Here is a 14,573-nt window from a genome sequence, read left to right as displayed (position 1 = left end):
ACTCTTCAAACACAATAGTAGAGCTAAAATTAATAGAGTATGCAACATGACTTCTGCCAATACAAGTCTATGAGTGTTAAATTATATTATGCATTTAACTTTATTCAAGCTGAAATGACCTCCATTTGCCATGTCAAACATTTGAAGTATGAAAGCCAAGATGTACCTGCACCCAGCACTGCTTGCCGTGTAGGGGCTTGTCCTTCACCTCCTTGTATAACATTCCCCATGTATGCTTCTTTCACTTCTTCTTTTGGTATTCCTTTTTCAAAAAAAACAAAAACGCATTTCCATATTTTATTCAATGTAATAATTAGTGGTTACCTAGTAAGGTACATGACATTGTATAGCAGGAATGGTTTCTTTTTCTTGTCAGTTTTTGAGTTTCATTCCTAACTCTATAGTACAAAAACTTCTTTACGAAGGAATTCAGAAGTATAGGCATTAAGTCATTTCTAAGTGTCACATATGTCCAAAATAAGTATTTGTCCCAGTGAATCACTGCCCCTTAACACAAACAGCAAAGCAACCACTAACCTGCCTTTTCAATGGCTCCCTGAATGGCAATGGAGCCCAGCTTAGTGGCTGGCAGGGAGGAAAGGCTGCTTAGAAAGGATCCAATGGGTGTTCTTGTAGCACTTGCTATGACCACTTCCTGGTAAGACAGGAGATGATAATAATTATTATATTTAAATATCTTACCCAAATCATCTTTTATTAAATACTAGTAAACATAATTTATAGACATTATTATCCCAGAAACAGAGTTTTCTGAGTTAATCATCAAAGATTAAAATAATATCAATATTTTTAAATAATATGTTTTTATTGATTTTTAGAGAGGGAATCATCGATGAGAGAGGAACATCATTGATCAGCTGCCTCCTGCACACCCCAAACTGGGGATCGAGCCCACAACCCTGGCACGTGCCCTGACCAGGAATTGAATCGGCGACCTCTTGGTTCCTGGGTTGACACTCAACTGCTGAGCTACACCGGCTGGGCAATAATCTCAATATTTGAACAGAAGTGAAACTAATCCATTTAATGCTGGTACTTAATGATTTAAGATATAATCGAAAATTTAAAACAAACCTACTTTAAAATAGGCATTGATCCTTCTCAGTTCTCCACAGGAGGTTTAAAACCAGGAGCTTAAATTTCAATTCTACTCCTCAGTCAGACTTTAAGAAATGATAACTTTATCCTTGTTAATTGTATGATAATCCTAACCAAAGGGCCTCCTTGCTGAAGGGAACTCTGGGCTAGGAATCAAAACCTGTATGATAGACTAGATAGGGCCACACCACAACTAGGACAAAGCCAGAGCCATAGTTTCTTAAATGATTACTAAGATAATAATATGAAATTTAAGGAAAAGTAGACAAGAGCTCTTAAATAGTTATAAAACATTATTGTAACAATTCTCTCCTTATGCTTGCCTTCCACATTCCCATTTCAAGTTAATAAATAAGAATTGTTCCCCATATTTTGGTAGAAGGCTTTTCATTTTAGGTACCCTCATGAAACAGAGAGGACTCCCTCACAAAGCACTCGGTGATCAGGTGATGCTCCTTCCTGTCTAACACCCAGCCTGGTTCAGCCCCTTCTTCTACTATCTTTCAAGTGGCCTCTGCAATGTGTCACATACAACATAATGAGGGTCCCCGAGAGTAAGGGGAGAATACTGCCCGTTTTTTGAGGGAAGGTGGTTTTACAGTAGACAAAAAGGAAGAAGCATAAATTATTCAGGGCACTAGATTAAAAATTTTTATGGTAAGTTAGAAGTTAGTATTTCAATAATTAGCTATTTCTAACCATTGCATCATCCCAAGCTGACCCACCCATATACACAAATCATAAAAATATGCATTTTTTATTAACTATATTTCCTTTCAATTCTTCTGTTTTAAAGCACAATTTAAATTTATACTTACATTCAAAGTAGGTTTTGATGCATAACTTCGCTCCACATATCTTATTTCCTGTAAAATAAATATTTATAATGTTATGATATAAAAATATTAATGTATATCATTTTATACTTCTTAGTGATGAGGTTATGGTGATTTCTCTGCTTCTTTATACTTTTATTTCCAAATTTTCTAGTTAACATATCAGTGTTACATTGAGAAAAAATTACTACTTTGTAATATACTCTTCTGATTAACTGTTCATTGGAAATGTATGTTATCTTAAAATTGCTGATATAGTGTAAGTTAAATCTTTAAGTTTTAAATTAAGTAATTTTAAACACTACAAGAAACTATCCTTCCCTAGCTGGTTTGACTTAGTGGATAGAGCGTCAGCCTGCAGACTGAAGGGTCCCGGGTTCGATTCTGGTCAAGGGCACATGCATGGGTTGCAGGCTCAATCCCCAGTAGAGGCATGCAGGAGGCAGCTGATCAAGGGTTCTCTCATTGATGTTTCTCTCTCTCTCCCCCTCTCCCTTCCTCTCTGAAATCAATAAAAGTATTTTTTAAAAGAAAACATCCTCATTGCTTAAAAAGATATTTAAGTAAAAATTTGCTATTTCTCCCCACCCACTACTAATATACGTTTCTGATTTATGTGAGGCAAGCACACCTTACATAAACATGGTCTATATTACCAGATAAATTCTTTTTTAAGAAAGAACTATCTTGTCCCCACATCTCAGTTTTCCCCACACTGTTCTTAGGAGCAAATGCCAATAAGAACAAATTCTAAAAATGCAGGTCACAGTTCAGAGACCTAATTCATCTGAAATTGGACAATTTACAGGACAAAGAACAAAGGAGATTTTTCTGTCCTCTGAGGTCAGAAAGCATAATAACTATTCAAACATGACAACTTATATTTAGAACATAATCTTGTTGATAGTTATGTCCAAACATATCTCACCGGGTAATAAGTCTACAGACACCTAAAAACTTTAAACTGACCCAAGAACTTAGCTTTTCAGAGATTAAACAGGCTTTGTCCTCACTGCAAATAATAAAAGCACAGACAAAAAACAAGTATATTTGACAAATAGTGGTTATAAGAAGAGACAACCACAAGGAGATTAAGAGTGAAGTAGTGAGCATAGGAAACAGCTGACCAGATAGAGGAAAGAATTAGTGACATCGAAGACAGGAATCTAGAAATAACACAGAGGGAGGAAGAGAGAGACCTGAGCATTAAAAAAAAAAAAAAAGGAAAGAGCTCTATGGGATCTGACTTCATCAGAAAACGCAATCCTATATAATAAAAGGGTATTATGCAAATTGATCCTAACGGCGGAACACCTGGGAACGACCAGTTGCTATGACACACACTGGCCACCAGGGGGCAGATGCTCAACGCAGGAGCTGCCCCCTGGTGGTCAGTGCGCTCCCACAGGGAGCTCTGCTCAGCCACAAGCCAGGCTGATGGCTGCGAGTGCAGCAGCAGTGGCGGGAGCCTCTCTCACCTCCTCGGCAGCGCTAAGGATATCCAACTGCAGGCCTAAACTGGCAGGTGGACATCCCGTGAGGGCTCCCAGGCTGCCAGAGGGATGTCTGACTGCCAGCTTAGGCCCTATCCCCCGTGGAGCAGGCCTAAGCCAGCAGGTGGACATCCCCCAAGGGGTCCCGGATTGCGAGAGGGCACAGGCAAGGTTGAGGGACCTCCCCCACCCCCCAGTGCATGAATTTTCATGCACCAGGCCTCTAGTTTTAGAATAACAGGCATACCAGAAGAGAGGGAGAAGAGAGAACCTCTTCAAACAAACAGTAGATGAGAATTTCCCAAATCTGTGGAAAGAACTAGATCCTCGAATCCCAGAAGCAAACAGAACACCTAGTTACCTTAATCCAAAGAGGCTCTCTCCAAGGCACATTGTTTTCTTTGTTTAGTTTTGTGTGTTTTTTAAAAAATATTTTTAATGATTTCAGAGAGGAAGGGAGAGGGAGAGATAGAACATCAATGATGAGAGAGAATCATCGATCAGCTGCCTCCTGCACATCCAACACTGGGATTGAGCCCACAACGAGTGCGTGCCCTGACCGGGAATCAAACCATGATCTCCTGGTTCATACATCGATGCTCAACCACTGAGCCATGCTGGCCGGGCTCTCCAAGGTACACTGTATTAAAATTATCAAAAATTAATGAAAAAGAATAAGTTCTCAAAGCATCCAGGGGAAAGAAGGAAGTGACCTACGAAGGAAAACTCATCAGGTTAGATTTGCACCTCTGAAAGCCATGTCATTAGATTAGCAAGGTTTGTGTTTTTAGTCTCCTGAGCTTCACATGGCCACCCAAGTGATTGTGTGCGTACTGGCCCAGGCCAGCACACATCTGTACTCAGTAGGCAAGCCCCAAGTGTACCTGCTTAATGCATGTACTCCTCAGAATCAGCTGTGCAATAACAAGTGTACCCTTAACATGTCTTAAGTTGGGCTGCTGCTTACTTAACCGACTTATGAAGGATTTAACATATCCCCAGTGATCCAATTTTGAATTAAAAGTTCCTACTTGTAGTAAACATGCCAGTCATTGCTCTCCAAATCAAAGGGTCTGTAAGGGACAGCCTTAGGCACATACAATGTGACTCCCATATCCTCCCACTAGTCAGAGCAAACAGGACCAAGAATGGAAGGGACTTTGACCCATGCTGGCACCCTGAGGGTCAACTACACGATGTTGGGCACTTGAACTGAAAGGTCACAAAGGGCTGGAGCTACTCAGCACCATGGCAAGCAAATGCCATGTAAAAGCAGAGGTTACAGCAAAGAGAAAAGTCATGAGTAAGTAGAGAAGCAAAGGAAGAAAACCTGCACAGAGAGAAGGAGGAAAATGGCCATAGCTCATGCCAATAGTCAAGGAAGATTCTCTGTTTAGTGATCTAGTTAGGTTTTCAGCAAAGCCAGCTGCACTTTATTTTCTATCCTTGGATATCCAGAGCTTGCCTATTGTATATCTTTAAATATGCCCCTTTCTACTTAGTTTGGAATGGGATCCCGGTCAGCTCAGTGGTTGAGCATCGACCTATGACCCAGGAGATCATGGTTCAATTCCTGATCAGCGCACATGCCTGGGTTGCAGGCTCGATCCCCAGTAGGGGGCAGGCAGGAGGCGGCTGATCAATGATTCTCTCTCATCACTGATGTTTCTCTCTCTTCTTCTCCCTTCCTCACTGAAATCAATAAAAATATATTTTTAAAACAAAATGGGATACAATCAACATTTAAAAAAAAAAGATGCCACATCTTCCACGATCCCTTTCCTCTCCCCTACATCACACTCCCCCCGCCCACCCCCCCCACTCCCCACCCCCGCCTTTACTCCTGGTTCATACCATAAGCATACAACAGGCTCTGGGTCCTCCCACCTAAAAAACAAATTTCCCTGAAGCCACATTCCCATTGAACTCTCACCTCATTTCTTAGCTCCCTTGTACAGTGTAAGTTCTCCAAAAAGTTACTTACAAGTTCTGTTTCCTTGTCCGCACCTCCTGTTTTCTGTTCAACCTCCTCCAATCCGGCTGTTAGCTATACTATTATTGGCTCTGAGCAAAAATCCAACAAACACTATAATCACCTCTTGGCAACATGGGATTCACTTTTCTTCTTTGGGAATCATGCAGTGTTAGGAGGGGAAAGTAGGCTTTTCCTTTTCTTTACTGTGGCCTTCCACAATATATGAAAAAGCACCTGGTAATTAAACTACAAGATTGCTCACTCCTCTGATTCAAACAGCCCCTCTGTTCAAACTGCAAGACAAGGTGAGCTACTTTCAAGGCTACATCTTGCATACCCCTCCTCCCTTGGGTTTTACTGACTCCACAGAATTGGGGCCAGAAAGTTTCTAGTTAGTAGGCCTCTACTCCCTCCCTTTCAAACCCAAGCTGGTCCCCTTTTGAACTCTTTGTAACTTTCGCTCTAAGAATGTTTTACAGGCTTGTGAAGATCCTGCTAAAGACACCTCTCTAGGACATCTGCCTGGACTAAAAACAAACGAACTTTTCAAAGACAACCCCCAGATATCTGCTCAACTCCAGCCCAAAAATCCTCCTCCCTTCCTTGTCACCTGGCAACAGCAGCTATTAAAAGAGCAGGCCACTGTTTATTTCTTTGCCTTTATATTGATTAGTATGCACAGGCCCTTTCCCTTCGGGAGAGTAAAATAAACTCAGTGAATCTATCTCTTTTCTCAGTTGTGAATTCCTTCATAGCCCAAGTTACAGGCCAAAACCCTAACACACAGTAGTTAAGAGCCAGGGTTTACCTTGCTTTTTTCAAATGGGTTGTTTTGAGAATGAAATGAGTCGATATATGTAATCCACTATGCAAACCCTCCCTTTCCTGGGCTTCTATCTTAACTCAGTCTTGAGTTGCCCTCAGACCTCCCTAATTTCCTGTCTCATCCTCCCTCTCCCAACTTCTAAGTGCTAGAATGTCCCAGGGCTCTGTTCTAGGCCCCTTTTAATTTTACAACTTCACTGTCTCTTTAATCATAGCTGGTCCCATGGCTTTAAACAGCATTAACGTCCTGATGATTTCCAAATTTCTGTTTCCAGCCTTCCCTCTCAAGTGACCTCCAGACTCATGTATCCAAGTGCTGACCTGACCACTTCAATTTTTTTAATGTTTTTTTATTTTTGAATGTTGGTGTGTTTTTTTCTTGGAAAGAGGAAGAGAGAGATAGAAACATTGATCAGCTGCCTCCTACACACTCCCTACTAGGGATAGCGCCCACAACCCAGGCATGTGCCCTGACCCTGAATTGAACCAGAGACCTCTTGGTGCTTGTGGCTCAATCCACCAGCTGGGCCTGATAGCTTCAATTTAATGACCAAATCATGGCTCTCAATCTCCATGCCTAGGAAATTAGTTTTTTCTCCAGTATTTCCCACCTCACAACATTGCATCACAATTAATCTAGGTGCTCAAGCCAAAATCTTAGGACTCGCCTTTCATCTTTCCTTAAAACCCAGATACTCTATCACAGGTACTGTCGATACTGTGTCCAAAATATACCTCAATTCTTCCACTTTGCTTCATCCCACTACCTAGTTCAAGCCACCTCCTCTTGCTACTATAATAACCTTCTACCTAGTTTCCTACTTTCCAACTTCCCTTCCAGTTCATCCAGTTTTAAAAATGTAAATTGGGTCACATTATTCCCCTAATTAAAATCCTTTGATGGCTTTCCATAGCCGTTGGAATAGTACCCAAACTCTTCCCCTTATCTTACAAGACACAGTATGATCTGGTTCCTGATTTTCTTTCTAAACTCACATCACTCTTGCTGTATGCCAGGCGCATCAGCCTCTGCCTGGTTCTGAACCCATTCCCACCTCCAGATCTCTGCTATGTGCCTCTGCCGGTAAGAGTCTTTCCCCAGAGCTTCAGGGCTGGTTCATTTTCATTCTTTAGGTCTCAGCTCAAAAGACACATCCCCAGAGTGGTTCTCCCTAGCTACCCTGTTTAAAGTTGGCCTCCCTTATTTCCACATGTTTACTTTCTTCAAAGCACCTCTCACACTGTGTAAATACGGGGTTCACATCTTTAGTCTCTCTCTCTCAACCTAATGCAAGCTTCCTGAGAGCACGGCTGTCTTTCCTTCACTGCTATAGCGCTGGCACTGGGCCCACTTAACTCATTAAATACTTCAGGAATGAATGACAAAATCATAGCACAATCATCTTCCAAGGGCAGCTCAGCTGTACCACCCACTCTGCAGGCCTCACTTGATCATGCCAGGCAGAGATAGGAACTCCCATCCCAGCTGCCACAGTGCCCTATGCACACCCTAATTTTTCCAGGAATACATAATTTTGTAACCCTCAGAGGCCCCCACAGGACTGTGAGTTCCAAGAAGAGATTGATTTCATTTTCTATCCCAGTGATGGCAGGAGATGCTATACAAATATTTGAACAAAGTCTGATGCTTACTAGCAACTCAAAATCATTTCAGGCAGGGTAAATACATTATGAAGCCACAAAATGGGATAATGAGGGCCTATTTTACACTGGAGGGTGAAAAAAAGAGTTCTCTGGAGATGTCACTGGAGCTGAGAAATGACTATGAAAGCATCAGCCTTGGGAAGATCTAGGACAGAGTGTTGGAGGCAAAGGGGAGAACTAGGACAAAGGCCTTGGGTTAGGAGCAAGCTTGGCACGTGCCCAGTGTAGGCAGCGGAGTAGTGTAGCAAGAGCCACATCCTCAGGAACGCACAGCCAGAGCAGAGCGCAGGCTGGATCAGTAAGCAGGGACCCAACAGGCCATGAGGAGGAGTCTGTTTTCTGGTCTGTGCAATGAGAAGCCACTGCAGGCTTTCCTGTTATAAAAAGGTCACTCTGACCACAGTGTAGAGAACTGACTGTAGAGGGACAGACAGGAGTAGAAAAAGGAGGTGCCCAGCAAGAGTTCATGTGGCTAGGCACAAAAGGGTTGCTTACAAACAGAGCGATCTGAAATGTGTCTTAAGAGCTGTGATTTTCTGCCCGGCTGGCATGGCTCCGTGTGTCGACCTATGAATCAGGAGGTCACAGTTCGATTCCTGGTCAGGGCACATGCCGGGATTGCAGGCTTAATCCCCAGTGTGGGGTGTGCAGGAGGCAGCTGATCAGTGATTCTCTCTCATCGTTGACATTTCTTTCTCCCTCTCCCTTCCTCTGTGAAATCAATAAAAATATATATATATATTAAAAAAAGAGCAGTGATTTTCAACCCTTCTCATCTCATGGCACACATAAACTAATTACTAAAATTCTGCCACACACCAAAAAATATATATTTTTGCCGATATGACAAAACAATTGATATAATTTTAATACATTCACACTAGACAGCTATTGTTGTGTTGGCTGTTATCATTTTTTTGACAATCTAAGGGAAAAGAGGTCAGTACCCCTGACTAAAAAGTCATGTATTGCATGTTTTAAAATTCTTGCAGCACATAGGTTGAAAATTGCTGTTTTAGAACTAGAATCAGCCAGTAGGTACTATTATTCTTATTTTACAGGTAAGGAGACTAAAAGCATAGCAGGCTAAGGTCCATTCCACAGAATGAGACCGAATACTGAAATTCCTGTTAAAGCAAACATATTGCCATGGTTAGTAAATGACCACTTAATTCAAGCAACCAAAAAGGCCATGCCTCCTTTATTGTGCCTCATGATGTGTTGTTGTTTTTTTATACAAATTGTAGGCAAGACCCTCCATCAACAAAAGATTACAGCTCACTGTGGTGGTCTGGAACCAAACCTGCAGTATCTCCGAGGTTTGTCTCTACAACTAATTCCTCGAGTTCAATAGAATGAACACAGTAAGTCACATGCTATACAACCTACGGCTTCATTTTTCTCATCAGCAACATTTGTGTTTAACTGTAAACTCTTAAACTATAAGAAGGTTCTCCTCTTGCTTTTTTTTTTTTTTTTTTACATAGGGTACCTACCTAATTCACCTGCTCAACACTGGTTGAAACCTAGGTTAACCTAATTACATTTTTTGTGACTTCCCAAGTCATTCCATGAAACTAACAAATACACTGATTAAAAACTCATCTTTCCAAAAAGAAACAAAAGAAGAAAACAGAAAAACTCACCTTTCCTGGAAACCTACTCCTCCTGACATTTCAGTTAGCTCAGTCACCTGGGATTAATTTCAGATTCTTCCTCTTCCCTTGGCTCCACGCCCTCACTCCGTATTTGTCAAGTTCTACATTTATTTTTTCACAGTCCCTTGCACAATGCTCACTTTTTGCCAGCACACTAGTTCAAGTTACTTGACACCTGAAATAATCGTTTTCTCCCCACTTAAATCTTCCCTGACCTCTGATTATGACAAAAACATAAATATCAACGGTCCCCACTGACTTGGGTCAAATCCAAACTCTCCCAACACAACTGGATTTCAAAGTATTGTCACCCCAACCAAACGGGAAAACTCACGCTTCACCAACCGCACCCTGCCGCTCTCCACCTACTCCCGAGGCTCGGCCAGCCCCTAACCCTGCAGGGTGCGCTCCCTTGCTGGGATACAGGGGAACGGATGCTTTCTTTTCAGGGCTGTCGCTCCTGTGTTCCCTGAACAGCCAGAGGAGAGACATGTGTCCGGACACAGTCAGTATGTAAGCTTGATTGTCAAGCACAATCCGCCCTCCATATCCAGGGGTTCTGCATCTAGGGATTCAACCAACCACAAATGGAAGACATTTGGCAAACATGTTACATTGTTGCCTGCGGGCACTACTTAATTAAGCCTGAAATGGTTGACGGCTGCATCTATACTAAACATTTACAGACCTTGTCCCCTAAACAATACAGTATAACAACTATTTACATTGTATTAGGGATGACAAGTACACTGGAGATGACAAAGCATATGGGGAGGATTGCGGTTATATGGAAATGCTTTGCCATTTTCTATAAGGGGCTGAGCCAGGGGTCCTGGAACCAAACCCCTGCGGCTATCAAGGGGCAACTGTGTAATTCAGTCCGCGAATTATGAGTGCCTGCTTATTTTCCCCGATAAGCCTGCAGTTACCAGAGTAGGTGCATCTTTGCATTATCACCTAGTTCCTCGCACCTTGTGAGCCCAATGATCCACCAACAACTGCATAAAAATAAAATCTCTTGACAATAACACATTTTTTTAAAGCTGGGAAATAGTTTTATGGGCCTTGGATACTGTCAGGCAAGGCCGGGCCAACCCCGTATGTCCGCCTGCCAAACTCTGTGGCCCCTTCTACACACCATTGAGCAATTCTTACGATTACGGAAGAAACCCTGGAGCTGAAACGCGCTTTGGGCCAGTACTGGGCCGTGCGCGCCGTCGGTACCGGGGGCTTCCGGTCGAGGGCTGGGCGAGGCGGGTCCCCAGGCCTACAGGCCCCGCTCCGTCCCGCCTGGGCCGCGGGCAGCACCCTGCCAGGGCGGGAGACGGCGCGCCGGTCCGGGCCCCAGCCCCTCTCACCTGCATCTGCCTCCGAAGCAGGGGGCTGCGCCCGCGGGCGCCACCGCGCAGAAGGGCCGCCAGCACAACCATGGTCGCCGAGCAGAGCGGAGACGTCAAGGGCACAGGCCGGTGAGTGCGGCAGGCGCCCCACCGCGCCCCTCCGCCTCCCCGCAGCTGGCCCGGCGCCCGCCGCCGCCCGCGGACCAGCCCTCCACCAATAGCAGCCTCGGCCCGCGGGGCCTGCGGCTATTGGCCGGCAGCCAGAGGAGGGCGGGGCAGCCTGGTCCCCAAGCCCTCTAGCCCCGCCTGCCGCCGGGCTGGCAAGAATCCGCAAGCTCCAAGGAGCTTGAAGTGCCAGCTGGGAACCCAGGCAAACACTTACCACGCTGTTAGTTTCTGATATACAACTTTTTTAAAATTTTATTTGTTTTACAGAGAGTGGAAAGTAGAGAGAGAGAAACATCGCTTTGTTGTTCAACTTATTGATGCATGCATTGGTTTCTTATAGGTGCCCTGACCCAGAATAGAACCTGCAACCTTGGCCTATCCTGACCACACTCTAACCAACTGAACTAACCGGCCTGGGACCGGCTATACCACTTCTGACCTTCCAAAGTCACTGGTGTAAGTGTAACTGGGCCTTTCCCTTTCACTGAGCCTGTTCTCTCACTTATACCCACAAAGTACAAAGGAAAGTCGTGAAAAATATTCTTAAGCAATCCAATTAGCTTTTAACTTACGATGAGGTAATTTTGCAATTGGTTTTCAGTAGAAGGAGGAAAATGAGAAATAGAATACATATTAGCAGCTAACTTTACTGAACAATTAATGATTAATATTCACAAAAACTCCATGAATTAGATGCTGTCATCTATCCCTTCACTGATGAGATAATGTGGGGGAGGAAGAAATTTTCCCCTGTCCTGAAAGTTCTTCTGGCTGTTCCAATAATCAAATAGACATGAAACCATTTAACGAGAGAAAATAACGAAATTTAAGTCATACATATGGGAACCCTGAATACATGAAAGAGAGCCCCCATATGCAAGAGAAGTTCAAGACAGAAAGGGAACATGGGTATTTATTTAAGACATCCTGAGAGAGCGATGTGGTAAGGTGCTTTGGGGGCTTCAAAGAGGCATTACAAAATAATAAGAAGAGCAGGTGTTTAGGAAATAAGAGTTCATTCTGCCCTACAGATGTGTCGGAAGAGGTCGTCTCTGATGATCTCCCAGAGGCCCTCATTCAAGTTCTCCCAGGTAGTCAAGGGAGGGCAGGAGTTTCTCCTGAGCCCTCAGCTAAAGTTTCCATTAGCTCAAAACAATCCCCATACCACAGAAGCACATCTTGGGGTGACTATCTCTGAACCCCCACAATAAAGTACAAAGTAATTAACTTTTTGTCCATGATTGCACAGAAAGTGGGTGGGGCAGCTGGAGTGGTCTAATATCATATGTAACAGAACGAAATGCTTGCTCTCTCTGATGGCCTGCACAAAGTAACAACCCTTTTTCGAAGATTCACAGGAATCCCATTAACTGGACTTGATAGGGAGGACCTATAACCTGATAGATAGAGCACCTGAATTAATCTGAAAAGTAATCATACTATTTTAAATCTTAGAACACATATACTTATGTGATTAGGGGACTGAGTTTCTTATATATAAATAGGGGACTAAGTTTTTCTTAAAGTTTCCTTTTCAAGGCCTGTGAGAAGCGATTAAGGAGGTGACTCAGATGTGAATCCAGAACCGATAAGCAGGGTCAGACCGACCCACCAGGAGTCAAAACATCATCTCATCAACATCATCTCATCGCCTGATGACTAAAGATAAATAGCTGACGGCCGTTCCCAGCCTCACCCTAGCCCCTTCCCCTTTATAATACTGTCCCCTGCACCTTGCTGTAAGACAGGATTTGCACCCTGTCTTCTTGGTTGGCTAGCCTTCTCAATAAACGCTTTATATGATTCAACCCTGCCTTCATTATTGGACACAGCGACAGGCAGCCTGAGCCCAACGGGCGGGGCGGGGGCGGGGGTGTTTCCCATTAATAGACTCAGATCAGCGGGGATCAATGGACCAAGAACCAACGGGGGCTGGGGGTTGGGGGGAGGGAAGGATTGAGACATTTCCCACTCTTCCTAGGATCCCTCTGGAAGCCTACCTATCTAAAGCCAGCAACCATCCCTTGCTTCACCCTTACTCCCTTTCCTTAACAATAAAACAAGTCTGCTCTAGCCGGTTTGGCTCAGTGGATAGAGCATCGGCCTGCAGACCAAAGGGTCCCAGGTACAATTCTGATCAAAGGCACGTACCTTGGTTGGAGGCTCCTCCCCAGCCGGGCCCTGGTTGGGCTCTTGCACCAACTAATCGATGTGTTTCTCTCACATAGGTATTTCTCCCTGTATTTCCCTCTCTTCCACTCTCTCTAAAAATCAATGGGAAAATATCCTCGGGTGAGGATTAAAAAAAAAAAAGTGCCTGGATTCCAGACTGTTCTTAAGATGGATTTGAGCTGGGCATTGTCTATCAATAAATGTTCCCTTGCTCCATTGATCTCAAATATTGGCCTTTCTTTTGAAGCATCGGGCATGCACACCTTGAGCCTGCAACAATTACATTGCACTGCTTTCCTGTACCTTTTCCCAGAGAATGACATAAATGTTAACTATGTTCGTTTTCACCTTTTGGAAACCCATTACTTAACGTTGGATCCTCAGCTGGAGACAGCAAATCTTTGTAAGAGTTGCTTTGTTACTTTGTAAGATTATTTTCCTTCACAATGATTGTCATATACTAGATAAAAGGAGTGAAAACATACAAAATGAACACTTCAACTCAACTCCAAGCCAAACCCAGGTTTTTCCTACAGTAAAATCCCCCCGCCCCCCACTTACATTTTGTTTAACTTGTTTTTACAGTTTGTTGGCAGCTATGGGAGGTTGTGTTTTTCAAAATGGCCACACTTATCATTAACTCATCCCACAAGCTCTTCTTTGTTTTTCCCTTATGCTCCTTTTTCTTTCTTTCTTTCTTTTTTTTTTTAAATATATTTTATTGATTTTTTACAGAGAGGAAGGGAGAGGGATAGAGAGTTAGAAACATCGATGAGAGAGAAACATCCATCAGCTGCCTCCTGCACACCCCCTACTGGGGACGTGCCCACAACCAAGGTACATGCCCTTGACCGGAATCGAACCTGGGACCTTTCAGTCCGCAGGCTGACACTCTATCCACTGAGCCAAACCGGTTTTGGCTCTTATGCTCCTTTTTCAATGTGATATGCTCCCTCCTCCAACCAGAGGTGGGGTCTGTTCTCTCCTCTTGAATCTGGGCAGGGACTATTGACTGCCTCCACCAAAGGAATATGGCTCAAGTGAGGGTATGTGACTTCCCAGGCCAGGTCCAGTCAGAAATATGGATAAAAGGCCCTCAGATGCTTCCAGTTCCTAGCCTTCCACCCTACTAACTGGGCCCCAGACATTGTGGAGCAGAGACAAGCTATCCCTCTGTTATCAGAAAAGCAAACTGACCCAGAGTAGGTTTGCCTAAGGCTGGCCAGTAGTACGGGGTTCTTGACTTTGTGCAGAAAAGATTTCACAAGAGTCCAGGTGATTTTGAGAGCATGTTTATTAAAGCTGGGGACAGTGAAACAAAG

General features: G+C 43.7%; 1 protein-coding gene and 1 long non-coding RNA gene across 4 annotated transcripts in view; one reads left to right on the top strand and one right to left on the bottom strand.

Moving 5' to 3' along the window:
- Positions 1-11,169, bottom strand: part of ACAT1 (acetyl-CoA acetyltransferase 1) — a 37,103-nt gene extending 25,934 nt beyond the window's left edge. The window contains exons 1-4 of one of the 3 annotated variants that reach the window (XM_080687022.1): positions 10,930-11,169; positions 1,938-1,985; positions 538-655; positions 167-262 (exon numbers count right to left, since the gene is read on the bottom strand). In XM_080687022.1, the coding sequence (XP_080543148.1) occupies positions 167-262; positions 538-655; positions 1,938-1,985; positions 10,930-11,001 (334 nt within the window). In that variant the 5' untranslated portion in view covers positions 11,002-11,169. Of the gene's footprint in view, positions 1-166; positions 263-537; positions 656-1,937; positions 1,986-5,432; positions 5,513-10,726 lie in introns of those variants that run through there. The other 2 variants (XM_080687023.1, XM_080687024.1) reach the window with 2 other exon arrangements.
- LOC308257441 lies at positions 10,768-12,885 on the top strand. The gene is made up of 3 exons (XR_013961585.1): positions 10,768-11,040; positions 11,420-11,535; positions 12,606-12,885. It is a non-coding gene; the product is annotated as an uncharacterized lncRNA (long non-coding RNA).
- Positions 12,886-14,573: the final 1,688 nt, after the last annotated feature.

Source organism: Plecotus auritus, assembly GCF_963455305.1.
Source record: "Plecotus auritus genome assembly, chromosome: 9".
NCBI lineage: Eukaryota > Metazoa > Chordata > Mammalia > Chiroptera > Vespertilionidae > Plecotus > Plecotus auritus.
Note: the sequence above shows the minus strand (reverse complement) of the source record. Positions and strands in the feature narration are given on the sequence as shown.